Source organism: Rhinolophus ferrumequinum, chromosome 8, assembly GCF_004115265.2.
Source record: "Rhinolophus ferrumequinum isolate MPI-CBG mRhiFer1 chromosome 8, mRhiFer1_v1.p, whole genome shotgun sequence".
Lineage (NCBI taxonomy): Eukaryota > Metazoa > Chordata > Mammalia > Chiroptera > Rhinolophidae > Rhinolophus > Rhinolophus ferrumequinum.
In genome coordinates, this window is record NC_046291.1 from 53,789,790 (window position 1) to 53,804,414 (window position 14,625).

At 38.6% G+C, this 14,625-nt stretch overlaps 1 protein-coding gene across 1 annotated transcript in view; it reads right to left on the reverse strand.

Moving 5' to 3' along the window:
* MYO3B (myosin IIIB) overlaps positions 1 to 14,625 on the reverse strand; it is a 386,500-nt gene that overhangs the window by 230,887 nt on the left and 140,988 nt on the right. Inside the window, exons 10-14 of the mRNA XM_033111465.1 lie at positions 8,014 to 8,110; positions 6,921 to 7,037; positions 6,278 to 6,382; positions 3,792 to 3,875; positions 2,767 to 2,969 (exon numbers count right to left, since the gene is read on the reverse strand). Of these exons, the coding sequence (XP_032967356.1) occupies positions 2,767 to 2,969; positions 3,792 to 3,875; positions 6,278 to 6,382; positions 6,921 to 7,037; positions 8,014 to 8,110 (606 nt within the window). The remainder of the gene's footprint in view (positions 1 to 2,766; positions 2,970 to 3,791; positions 3,876 to 6,277; positions 6,383 to 6,920; positions 7,038 to 8,013; positions 8,111 to 14,625) is intronic.

Below are 14,625 nucleotides of genomic sequence, written 5' to 3' on the forward strand. Positions count from 1 at the left end.
AGATGAGAAAGCGAGAGGCTTGGACAGGCTAATGACTGTGATGACAGAGAACAAGAATAAACTTAAACATATATTTTGCAGGAACAATTAAAAGAACATCCTCATAGAATAAATGAGGGTGGGGAGAAAAAGGGACCTGGAATCTGCCTCCCAGATTTCTAACTTGACAATCTGGTGATAGTGGCACCGTTCACTGAGACAGGAAAACCCGTAGAGGGCTTTGTGAGCTGGTATACCTAATATGAATGTCACTTATTCTTTAACCTCTGGTAAATATGCAGGCTTTGGCTCCACTGTCTTGGTCTTGTCTTTCTACAGTTTTTTGCTTTGTTTTGTTTTGTTTCCTGGCAGATACTCTAGTTCTCCAGTCCTCCATGCTTTGCCTATTGACATCCATTCCTAGCATAATTACAACTCGGTTTTCATCTTTGTATCTATCAGGATTGGCTTGGTTTTGTTGCAGTAACAAACGTCCCAAGACCTCAGTGGCTAAACTCAACAAAGACTTACTTCTTGCTCAGAGTACATCCATTGAGAGCCAGTGGGGTGGGGGGTGGGGCGGGCAGGACAGGGGAAGGGGTGGGGGAGTGCGCTGTGCTCATGGTAGTCACTCATGGAGCATCCACCTTTTGCACTTGGCCAGGGCTCTGGAGGGTCTTTCCTTTAAATGCTCACTTGCCAGAACTGGTCATATGACCACATACAGCCACAGGGTACCAAGAAGGGGAAACCTATTATGAGCCCAGAAGAGGACAGAGCCAGAAAGTTCAGGTGAACACAACTTGCAAAAGACCCATCTTCTCCTCCTCCAATGTCTTCAGTCTATTAGTGCTATCATATTGACTAAATTTAATAATAATAATTAGATACTTATTAGGTTTCAGATTTACATTTGATATATCATAGACATCTTATTTAATTCTCATCACAGCCCTGTGAGGTCAGCTTTAGTGTGCCCCTTTTGCGCAGGAGGAAAGTAAGGTAAAAGGATATTTACATTAATAAACACACAATAAGTGACAAAGCTATGATTGGAATTCTCCCCAATTATCTTTACAAAAGACCACTTCACATTTGAACACAGAAAACTGCAGCTTCCAATCTGTCGGAGGTAGCTCCCTAAACTTTAAAATCACCCTAATTTGGGGAGAAAGAACTGAGGGACCTCATAAAAATCAATCAAGAAGCCACAGGGACGCTAAAACGACTCTCACTCTATCCTTTTGTTCATTTGCTTAATTTTCTTCATGTCAGTCCCTGTTTTGTGAGAAAACAGCAAGTGTATGATAGAAGAAGGTGCCCGGGTTCTTCACCCACAACAAGTCCTGTGGATTCTTCCTTGCACAATATCCCTCGGGTTTGTCCACGCCTCTCCATCTCCATCTCCACTGTTACCACCTTAGTCTTGGCCAACAATCTCTCACACGCATTTGGCAACAGCATCCTAACAGTCTCAACACAATACTTCTCCTCCAGTCCACTCACCCCACAGAAGCCAGAATAATCATTTCCAAATGCCAAGTTGGGTTTTGTGACTTCCCTTTATGAAAATGTAAACTGGCTGCTTATTGCCTTTAGAATAAGGTTCAGAAGAATAACAGCCTTTACAATAAGGTTCTTCTGCCCGATTCCAGAGTCCTACATGATCTGTTCTCAGTCTAATCTGTGCCCTTCTCCCTCCCCACTCCTTCCCCATCTGGTTGGCTAACTAACTCCTAGTGATCCTCAGATCTCAGACTAAATGTCTCACACTCAGGGAGCCCCTTTCTTCCTGGACTAGGTTATGTGCCCTTCCTTCTGTTTTACCTTCATAGCATCTTACGTTGCTTCCTGGTGCTTATCATAATTGTTCTGCTTTCAAGTTTGTTTGTTTGTTTAACGTGTGTGACCTTCCCCCAGTCCTCCCGCAACCCCAATCCACTCTAAGCTCCATGAATACTGAGACCTTGTCAATTCTGTTTACTCTTGCAACCCCAGAAGGGAACACAGTACTGGCATACAGTAAGAATTCCATACACAATTGCTGAATAATGCATGAATGGAGCTAGGTTTCTGAAGAAGTCTGGTGTACTGCAATAGCAATAATAATAGGAAGAGTGACTAACTCTCTGATAACATGTACCATACCAGGCACTTTTTAAAGAATTTTGTATAAATAAACTCATTAATCCTCACAGCAAACCCATGAGGTAGGCTCTAGTAGCATCTCCATTTCACAGATGAGGCACAGAGAGGTTAAGTGACATACCCAAGGTCATACAGTAAATATCAGAGCCAACACTTGAACCCAGAGCAGCCCATGCTATTGATCACTATTGTTATACTGTTCTTAAAACAAAATATTTTTTTCCTCTCTCTAGTCCAGGGAAAAAAATTAACATGTAGAATAGTCTCAGTGCTTTTGTAAAAGACAAGTTCAATTTTAAGGGACCCAATGTTTTTTGTTCTTTTTTTTTATAGTATCTGCAATGTTGTTAAATTCTACCTGGTATAATAAACAACTCAGGAGAAACGAGCATACATATCCCAAAGTACTTCCACCCCAGCTCTTTGTTCTCTGCTTGTAAACATCTTTTAGGTTAGAAGTCAAACTTATCCTTTACTTAAATAATTCCCTGTTCCTGGGGAAATGGGGGGTAGGTGTAGGGGGAGTCATTCTAGTTATCAGGATGCTGAAAACAAGAGTGAAAATGGAGCAATTAAAATTCCCAAAGCCTCCTGGTCTATTCTGCAGAGCAAAACCAGAGTGATAAAATAGGTACCTACACTGCCTGTTTTATAACTCTGGACTTTTCAAGGAGATATTCAGAGATTCTTGCCCCCATCACAGCTCCGGTTGGTGTAAACATCATTTCCAGATACTTTCCAAAACGGCTGGAATTGTCATTGATGGCTGTGCATGCATTTCCAAAGGCTTCCACCAGGGAGTTGACCTGCAGAATCTTCTCTCTCAAGGTCTGATTACTGGCCTGTGCCAAACACAGAACAGTTACAAGGAGCCTCCAGAAACATTAATCTAGCAAATTTGTCAGGCACCCCTCCCTGCCTACAGAATTCACATTATCCTTTTGGGATGAACTCCATTTGGGGAAATTAGCAGTAACCACCAGCATTGTTTTCTCAGATGAGCAACTCCCCAGTGCACAGGCATCCGATGAGGCTGGATTAGGTCATCAGTTTTTATGTCCACCCACATTTCGCTTAAAATCCTTGACAGATGAAATGCCGAAACAATTTAGAAAGCATTTTAAATAGAGAGATCCCATTACTTTTCTTAGTCATCCATTATAATATTCACAAGCCGCCTCTGTAAAAAATATTGCTTAAGTTCTTTCTTAGTCTCGTAATACACTGATTCTGAGTATGTATAAGTAACTGGTGGACCGTTTTTAAAATCATTCCTTCAATGTCCACTTCACCGAGCTGAAAATTTTCATTTCTCTCAACTTTTGCTCAAAGATTTCTATTTTGTAATTCTCTAATCACCTTGGTGGCTCTCCTTGACGCTGTTCCAAATGTTTAACCATTTTTACTACTTAATGGCTAAATGTTTCTATTACATTAAAAACATAAAAAATTAATTACCAAGAATCTAGTAAATTCGTGCTGCATTATTTTCCTCACCACGTGAAAGAAAGATGGAATACTGTCAGGAGGCAAGCATAATACAGATGGAATGTTTTTATGTAAGCCCTAAAAAAGTCCAATATTTCCATCATCTGTAAAATATGCAACTACTCTGCAGAACCTTCTAGCCACAATACATCAAGACATAAAGCAAGAGTCAATACCTTTGCCAAGAAAGTCAAATGCTGAACAATCAGGTGGGCACTTTCTGTCTTCCCAGAGCCACTTTCTCCGCTGATGACAATGCACTGACACAGAAAATGGAGTGTCGGTGAAGAATTCATAGCACAGTAAACACCCTGTGTGTCCAGCTATGGTTTTCATATAACATCCACCACTGTACACCTTTTACTCAGCAGCATATCTTAGGAATTTCCCTTTTCAGTATATTGAGAGCTTCTCCAGCCTTTTCATAGCTGCCTGTTGTTCCACTGCATAGATGAACTGTAATCTATTTAACCAGTCCTATATGGATGGATACTTGAGTGTTTTACCTTTTGTTATTATAAACACTATTACAATGAATAACTCTATACACAGGTCATTGTATTTATAGGTAGGTTCATTTGTTGAATAAATCCCTAGAAATGGGGTTGTTGCATCAAAAGGTAAATACATTTGTATATTTGGTAGATAGTACCAAACTGCTTTCCTAAGGACTGTAGCAATATATGAAAATGTCTGTTCTCCTACAGCTTCACCAAACAGAGTATGTCGGATTTTTGCCAATCTGATAGGCAAAAAACGATATCTCAATGTAGTTGTAATTTGCATTTTTTAAAATTGTGAGTGAGGTTAGGCATCTTTTCATATGTTTATGGTCATATTTTATGTTTCTGTGACCAGCCCACATCCTTTGCCTATTTTTTTTTGTATTTTTGATCTTTTTTATCATTTGTTTCTAGGAGCTCTTATATAAAAAGAAGATTAGTGGTTACAGTATAATAAAAACAAACATATTTGGTCTTTGTCTCTGGTTCCTGGCACAGATCTCCTAAAATCCTCAGAATTTCCTGAATGATAGTAGTAATAGAAACATCTTTTGTTATTCGCAAACAAGTCCCATTCAGCCAAAGCTAACCACTGACCAAGTGGCTCAAGGTGGGGTCCAGATATTTTCAGGATGGGGGCTGGTCACCAGAAAGACCAAACACATGATTAGAGGTTGGGAACTTTCAGCCCCACTATCCCAATTTCTGAGGAGGAGAGAGGGGCTAGGGACTGATTGAGTCATAAAAACTCTTGAACAACAGGATTCAGAGAGCTTCCAATGTGAACACATTGAGGTGCTGGGAGAGGGCCGTACCCAGAGAAGGCATGGAAGCTCTGTACCACCCCTCTTCCTTGCCCTCTGCATCTCTTTCAATTGGTTGTTCCTGAATTGTATCCTTTATAACAAACCAGTAAATATGAGTAAAGTGTTTTCCTGAGTTTTGTAAATTGTTCTAGTGAATTATCAAACCTGAAGAAGGTTGTGGCAATCCCTGAATTTGTAATCAGCCAGGCAAAGTGTGGGTAACCAGGGCATCCCATTCACAGCTGGCATCTGAAGTGGGGACAGCCTTGGGGGACTGAGCCCTGAACCTGTGAAGTCTGTGTTCACTCCCGATAGTTAGTGTCAAAATTGAATGAGACTAAATTTTTGGACATCCAGTTGGTGGTGAAGAATTGGAGAATTGGTTGGTGTTGGAAAAGACAGAACACTTGCAGTCAGAAGTGGTATCAGAAAAAAGACAAAATGGTAGGGCAACTTCTAAATTGAGAAACACATATCTCTCTCTCCATTTACTTATTCTGTATGGGATCTATGGATACTTCACAAGCCTCTGGGAAAGGTAAGAATTTGGAGAAGCTAAGTTTCTAACCTACAGTGAATCCATGTACTACATTTTGTAACTTGCACTGTTGTAATTTCAACTATTCCTCAACAAACCCAAAGCAGAGGCTTCACAGACCTCAGGAAAAATACATGTAATAATTCTTTCATAAAATTTCCTCACCAAGTCACACTATTTCCATTTTAAACAGAATAAAGACACAAAGGAAAACATATGTATTGAAAGTAAGAGTCAAATGTTGCATATATCACCACTGTGAACTGGAGGTCCAGAAAGTTAAAACAGAATGGGTTAGCTTTGTGTTTGACTAGCACTGAGGATAAGATTTGTTCAGTCTTTACCCAATCTATCACAATTTCTCAGCAGCTAAACAGTGTGGTGTATGACCACTGTCAACTTAGGAGCAGTATTTCATGTAAAAAGGACTGGACCATGAAAATTTTGAGACCTTAATAGAAAAGAATTTAATTTGTCATTCTATCTACTGTTTTTATTACAACCATTGCCATGTAATCAGGTTTGTGTTAGCTCTATTTCTCATATTCATATTAGACATATCCTTGTTACATTTTATCAGGGAAAATGAGTGATCTTGATGGGAAAGTTTCACATTTCTTAAAAAGGGTTTTTATGTTCTGCTACTCTGGCTTTGTCACTCTTCCTTTTCCACTGGGCTACTATTTCATTTCCTATTTCCTTGAATCAGCATAAGCAACCAGAATGGAAGGTTTTCAGGAAGACTTAAGAGCTTCAGAGGAAGACAGAACACACCCTACTGTGTGACTTGGTAGAAAAGGAAGGTGGGTTCTTACCTGGTCTTTGCTAAAAGTAACCATGCATTGGTAGGCAGCATCTGCTGACGCAAAAATGTGGGGAGGATTTGAGGCACGTTTCACCCCATGATAAAGTCTGGAAAACTAAAGGAAAAAACAATTAATTTAAAGGACCCTTCTAAATGCTCCACTGGATCTCCTACTGCTTCAGTACCTATTGCGCATGAAACCAAGGCTTTGTCACTTAGGAGAACTGTAGTATCAGGAAGGCTGTAGAGCACAGGCTCTGGAATGTATAGTCCTGAGTTCAAATCCCAGTTCTTCATTTACTGGCTTCATGAACTTGTGCAAGGGAGTGAACTTCACTATGTTGTCTCCTCATGTGCCAAATAGGCTTAATAATACATAGCACTTGTGTTACAGGGTTGTGAGAAGTAAACGAGGTAACTCAGTGCCTGGCATGTAGTAAGCACTAAATGAATGTTTAGCTATCTTTGTTACATCTTGCTTTAAAAAATTATCTCCCAAATGTAAGAATTCCATCTATGTTGCATATTATCTGCAGTTTCGGGTATACAACCCTCAGGTGGCTTAATTTTATTCTCACTTTTTCCTTCTTTTCATTTCCCCTTGTGATTTTTAATTTCCTATTAAGAAGCAACATGCTCTTAAAGCATCTTACCTGTGGAGAGTATATGCTCAGATTCTGGAAGGGGTTCAAGGCAATTAAGATGTCTCCAACATATGTGTAAATCAGCAAGTCCACATAACGCTTCTGCAACTGATGAATAATTGTATCCTAAGAATAGGATAAATGGCATTGAGAGTAAACATTATTTCCAATCAAGGGAGGGGTTCTAAACAAACAAACAAACAAACAAACAAACAAAAAACAAACTTATTCTTACAAGACTATTTCCCTCTAAAAGATACAAGTAGTCAATTTAAATCATATAGTGACCTTAATAATCTTAAATGCAGATATTTGCCTTGAAAGAAGAAAAAAATGGGAATATGATGAAAGAATTAGGCCCACTTGGGACTTGCTAAAAGACACTGACTATCCAGCACAGGTTTTATCTGTTATTATGAAAAACTTAATCTCAACCAATGAAAATGTTCTATTAGAATTTGATTTAGTAGGTCATTCCTATTGGTAAAATACAGACAAAAATAGTAACTTCATTTCTCAAATCGTTGCACTTAAAATTTATGTGGTGAGAATATAGAACTGGACACTTTTATATTATACTTTAGTGATTCATGCATTTCAGTTAAGGATCCCCAGAGTTAGAATCAGAAGAAGCAGGTCCAGTGCAATTAACAGCTCTATTAAACATGCATTTTTTAAAATGGGGATTATCACAGTTTTCAAATTTAGAATTCAAGCTATATTAATTTCACCATTTCCCTAAATGAAGCTGCTCTTTATGAAGAACAAACAACTATCTTAATTTAAGGGTTGGGGTTAAGTTGCACTTTTCTTTAAACAGGAAATAATTTTAACCTGATACACTTTTTCCTTCTTTTTTCCTTCTATAATGTGAAGGGCTTTATTGGGAAAACCTAAATCCTTTCTCTTTATCATTTAGGACATTTGGGGAATATAAAAGAACACAACACAGGATGTCACAGCAACCAAATGCTCTCTGAGCTTCAGCAAGGCTATACAAATTTTCAAGTGGTTTAGGAGAATGTGGTCTACAACAGAAAGGTCAGACCATTCACACGAAACAAATGTCGTCAGTGAGAATTGTCTACCAAAAATTTAGTACCTCGTCCAGAACTTCTAGATTGACCAAATCATCCTCAAGGCAGTATTTTTCAGCATCTTCCACATGATAGGGTCTTCTGGTATGCATCCTTGCACGTCTAGAAGTTTATCCAGAGAATATTAGTGCTAAGACAGTAAATAATGTAGCAGAAAGTAGGCAATGAGAATGACTCATGCAGTCTTATCACATGACATGTTCAGAGACTTCAGAACAAGGGACAGGTAGAGCAAGTCTAGTTCAGTTCCCTAAGCTCTTTCCCTGTCACTGCAGGGCTCCCAGAGATAAGGTGAGTTCTAGAGTTCAAGCCTTTTGTCCTACCACAGTAGGAAGCATTACCAAATGGGTGCATCGAATGCTTTTATATGCGTATGTTTTTTTTTAAATGCCAATCACAGCACTTCCACACATTCGGTTCAGTGTCAGGCAAATAGTTCTCACTGGGTATTTAACTTGAAGTCCCCTCATGCTATCCACCAGTACCACCCCCAGCTTTCTGAGAAATTTTTAAAACTACAGAAAACTTCAGAGAATAATATAGCAAATATGACTAAATCAATAAATGCAACATTTTATCTTATTTGTTTATTTGAAATCTCTTTGTGACCCATGTTTCATCCCACTTCCCTTTCCTGAGAAACCACTATTTGGTGGGTATCTTTCCAGTCTATTTTTAAATAGTAATCATGAACATATGAGGTCTGACAATTAAGTTTGCAAATTCATCCTAGAAAAAGTGCTACATACTTCATTGATGAATATCACTATGGTCACCTTCAAAGTACTCCCCTTGGGAAGTTATGCACCGAAGCCAACACCTAGTTCACACTTCAAATCAATTTTGGAACTGTTTTTCTGGAATTGCCATCAGAGCTGTCGTTGTATTACCCTTGATGTCCTGAATGTCATCAAAATGTCTTCCTTTCAGTATTTCCTTTATCTTCGGGTAAAGAAAGAAATCATTGGGGGGAGGCGAGATCAGATGAGTTGGGAGGGTCTTCCAATACAGTTATTTGTTTACTGGCTAAAAACTCCCTCACAGACAGTGTCGTGTGAACTGGTGCATTGTCGTGATGCAAGAGCCATGAATTGTTGGCAAAAAGTTCAGGTTCAGTTTTCGTCTAACATTTTCATGCAGCATTTTCAGCACTTCCAAATAGTAAATTTGGTTAACTGTTTGTCCAGTTGGTACAAATTCATAATGAATAATCCCTCTGATATCAAAAATGGTTAGCAATATTGTTTTGACTCTTGATTTGGACTGATGGAAATTTTGGTCGTGGAGAATTGGCTGACTTCCATTGTGCACTTCGACACTTTGTTTCAGGGTCATATTAATACACTCATGCTTCATCACCAGTGATAACACAGCCCAAAACATTGTCTTGCCTCTCCAAAAGGTCTTGGCAAACTTCGACTCTCTTCTGCTTTTGTTCATTGGTGAGCTCCTTCAGGACCATTTTTGCACACACCTTTCTCATGCCAAGATTTTCAGTTCAGTTTTTCCTGTTTCTCTATCAATGTTTACTTGGTCTGTTATACTTCTCACAGTCAGCTGACAATTTTGACACACAATTCAAAGAACTTTTGCAATGTTTTCATCAGTTCTGCTCATTACTGACCTCTCTTTATCAGTGACGTGTTTCCTCCCCTCAGAAAAATGTTTAATCCATTTGTACACAGCCATTTTCTTTCATGGCATTATCCCCATAAACTTGGACTAATATGTCCCTGATTTCATTTCCACTCTTGCCAAGTTTAACAAGAAGTTTAATGTTTGTTCGTTGCTCTAATTCAAGCTCAGACATTCTTGCAACAGTACACAAAAACACACAACAATAATGAATGCCATTCAGCAAAATACCACCACACGTTGATATGAACACAGCTGTGAGACACTGATATACCAAGGTTATGAACCCTTACTGAGCTGTTTGTACAGTGCTGCCAATGTAAGTGCATGGTGGCAAGTTCGTGAACTTAGTTGTTAGACCTCATATATGTACCCATGAACAATATATAGGTTTTGTATGTTTTATTATAAAAATGATATCATACAGGTTTCTTCTGAAAACCTGCCTTTTTCCATTCAACATTATTATTTCTTCTCTCTCTCTATATATGTATATATACACACACACACACACACACACACACACACACATAGATATATAGATATTAACAGATATAGATATAGATCTACATATGTCAGTATTTCAAGTACTTCAGTCACTCACTTTAATTACTCAGTAATATTACACCACATAAATATGTGCCAATTTATTTACCTAGCCCTATGTTGGTCAACATGTAAGCTGATGCCATTTTTTTGCTATTAGAAACAAATAGCAAACAAATCTTCACGTGCACCCCCTTGTGTACATATGTGAGATTTTCTCTTGGGGGGTGTTGTTCACTAGGCATTTAAAAAAAACTCGGTTGGTAATCAATACCAGTCCCCTCTGGGATACTAAAATATAGATCTTAAAAGTATAACATTAATTCAAGGTCAAAGTAGGCCTTCTCACAACTGCCTTCATAAACTTATCTCTATGCAATGTGGTATAGGGAAAGCACTGGCCTAGAAGTTAAGAACTCTGGGTCTCAGTTTCAGGCTTGTGAGTAATGTGATATGGGCCACTCAACAAATCCCTTAATAGTCAGCATGTCAGTTTTCTTCATATATGAAAAGAATCATATCTATCTTAAGGTCTATCTATCTTACAAGTGGCTGTGAGAGCAAGTGTAGTCATAGACATAAAAATGCAAAAGGGTTGAAAAAATGTGCCAAGTACTAGTCTTACATCCTTGTCAAAATTTAGACTCAACCATTTGCACAACTCCAAACATCACTCAGAATAATGTTAACTAAACAAAACCACATGTGAAGTGTCCTCCCAGGTGCTATAAATTCATCATCAGAGAAGTATCATTGCATGGATCTTCCCTATCACCTTCTAGACCCACCATCATCATGGCTTTAAAGGATACAGATCTATCTTGCCAGGTCCCAGAAGCTGGCTTTACTAAACATTTTGCTGTAAGTGCCATGTAGGAGTCGTGGCATCCTGATGTACATTCCATCCCTCGCTGTACACATTTCACAAGAATAGGTAAAAAGAAAGAATCAAACTCAATGGCTCTGCATACAACACAGTGGCAATGGGCAATGAAAACATTGACTTTTTTCTTAATGTCTATTACAGTAAATGTGATTTCTCAATTCTTGTCACTGATAGATTTGAAAAAGGGGTATTTGAAGGATGGTAATAGTCATCTGCAGTGCTAGAATCAGTTTTGCTGCTAATTCATATAAAGGTCCAAAGCTTAACTTTACTTAATGAAATCAAATTTAGAGCATAAGCATTTTTAAAAATTATAAAACAGAATGGTTTATTCATCTGTGTTCTAACATATTAGTGATGCTAAAGAGAAATCAAATTGGTTTGAAACACAGAGTTTTACTAAAACTCATAGCTGCTTCCTGCTTCCATCTAACCACTTTGCTAAATGAAACAGCAGGAGGTGCATATTTCTGGCCAAATCCTCTTTACACAAAACCTAAGCATGTTTCCCCTTGACGTTCATCATAAAGCAAAATAATGCAACACATTTTAAATAAATTATTAAATTCTCATCATATTAAATTCAGCTAGTTAATCTCCTTCCTAAATTTATATCTTGCAACTGTATGAAATAAGCCATGTTAGAGTTCATGTTACACATCTTTTGACAAAGAAATCGGGAATTAAAAAAATCACCCAGAGCTCTGGTTCCAGTCAAGATGGAATAAGCAGTCTCCTCTCTGTCTCCTCACTAAGTACCTAGGACAGAACACCTGGGAATCGGAGAAGTAAATGGTACCAGGAAGACTGGAGAAATGAGAATTCAAAATCAGAATTCAAGATACCACTGAGTCAATGGCGAATCCCCTCCAAGGAACTCCTGATTTGGACTTAAAGGCAGCCTGCACTGCACACAGGGATGTGAGACTTCATGCTAGATGACATTTTTACAGCCAACTAAAAATGGAAGCACTGACAAATCCTCATTTGCAGTATCACAAATGAATAAACTCTAGTAGAAAGTTGTGACTTTCAGTATGAACGTGTACAAAACAATATCTCCAGGATCAAAATGGTTATCTTCTGAACCCTGCTGCAGATTGCCTGTATGGCAGTCTCACAGATTTAGCCTCCAGGAATCGTGCAGATGCTGCCTGCAAATCTGATTCTCATAAAAAATGTTCAATAATATTTTATAAACAACAAACAACTTTTAAAAGGTTTTACCTGCTGTTATAAGCAGTGTATGACCTCCTCCCAGGCAATTAGATTCCTTAAAATGATTTGCTCCCAAAATTGAAACCAGCAATTTAGAAGTTAATGTAGGTGCAAGATATTTCCACTCTGATAAACACTTCATTTTCTCAACCAGTGAAAAAAAAATGATCTGCTAGCCCTATCTCTGCCTTCCCCAACAAATGTTTTTCTGAAACTGATGCCTGCTTCATTTTCCTATTTTGGCTATGAGATTTGAAGGGTCTAGTGAAGAGGAAAAACTTATTTATTCCAATTTTTATGTTTTTTATTTACATTATCCTAGACTTATAAAAAGTGTTATGTTGTTTTACATTTATCTATTTTAGTTTAAATTAATCAAAATAAATTTGGGTTAAAATTTTTTAGTTTTCTTGAGTTAAGTGATTTGTTGTCACTACTAGCAACTACCAACTTAAATTTCCTTTAAATTTACATGCTCCATCTAGTGCCTTACTTGAGAATAGCATCTATTATCAATTTTTGTTGAAGTCCTTGTTTAATGTGGAAATTACAGATTTCCGACTAAAAGGTACTTGATTGAATATTCCAAAGTTTTCCTCTAAACTTTGGAGAGAAAGTTTAGAGAAAAAGATAAACGGATAGACAAACAGTAAAAGGCATTCTATTAAATCAAGAGTATATGGTAAGGGATTATAGTTTTAATGACTTAGAAGACATTTTCAAATTCTAGCAAAGTCCATATTGCTTTTTGCTAGATTTCCTACTTGTTTTTATGAGACTCTAAGTATGTTGTCTGTCAAGCCTGGCTTTCTAGGCAAATGGAGTTTTGGGGGGTTAAAGCTTAGAGGGAAAGAAACTCAAAGCGTAGCTTGGACTAGTTCCTGGAGTTTGGGGTTGGTGTAGTGGGGGGGGATGGTGGTGTGTAGGGGTGACCTTAGGCTTCAGGCATCAGGAAAAGGAGGATCTGGTGTTGAGTCCCTGGCTCAAGTGAAGTAGGAACGAGGGCAAGTCTCCAACATCAAGTCCAAGGAAATGAGTGGAGAATGACAACTGGGTCTGAAGAGTCGGTGACAGAGAGCCAGAGGCAGAAGCTGGGAGTTCCCCGAAAGACAACAGTGGGCACAGATGAGGTGGAGAATGGGGGCACATTTTGAAATGTCTTAAGTCAGCCCATGAGTGGGAAAGGAACAGTAGAGGTCACCAAACTGGTTTAGACACTGGGGTAACTTTTCTCACAGAAAAAACTCCTAAAATGCTGCTGCCTTCACTAATCTCTATACCGTATTAGGATTAAAACCACTTCTGCGTGAGGGCTCTTTAATACCTCATCACTGGGCCTGCAGACTTCTTTGCTTGAGCTGTTGGCCCTATGCATGATACTGACAAATATTATATATGACAAGGAGAAAATTTGAAGATGTCCTAAATTAAATTACAGCAGGCTGGAGGGTGGAAGGAAGAGAAAAGAGACGTTAATAAATTAATAATCGCAGGCCAAAACCAACTAAGACTGTTAACATTCCGGAATGTATGTTGAAACTTTGAATTAACCTCCAGGTGGCTATTTCCACAATTATCTAGACAGAATACACCAAGCACTACTGCATCTTGCTTATCGTGCATGAACTTTCTGGACTGCTGCCTACAACCAATCCTAAAAAGCAAACACTTCTTCCTTACAGACTATGCACCTATCCCAGAACTAGCCCCACTTAACCTTCTCCCACCCCCTTTATCTATAGCCAATATAAATGCTTTTAAAACAACTTATATCTTTCTTGCCCAAACTTATTTATAAAAGAGCTTGTCAACTCCAGGATGGCGGACATGTTGTCTTCTCCATCTAGTCAGCTGCTGGTGGTTTACACTGCATTCCCCAGGACCTGGTCCTTTTTCTGGCTAGCAATAAACCCTTTTCTTTTAGAAAAGCTTTCAGCCGTGAAAGTTTTTTGTTTAACATATATTTGTCCAAAAGTGACTCCTTAACCCCTTAGCCTCCTCCTGTCTGTCAACTATACCTGTGGAAGCACAGACTTCCATGTAGGTACGTCAAAACAGGGCTGCAGGACTTTCACGTAGGTGTGGCAGGATACATTCGTCCCTTTACCCCCAACTATGATGAAGAACAAAGCACTAGAAGAGGCCCTCTAAATCATAACTCAAGGATGGGAAGGAACCAAAATCTTTTAACCGAATAAGTACAGGGGATAGGCTGGTGAGAAGTTAAATTCTGCACTGAGAAATGCCTGAGCATCTTTTATAGCTGTGTCAGGACCAGTGTGTAGGCCACTGATCACTCCATTCCTCCACACTCAGGATCAGAGCCCTCCTC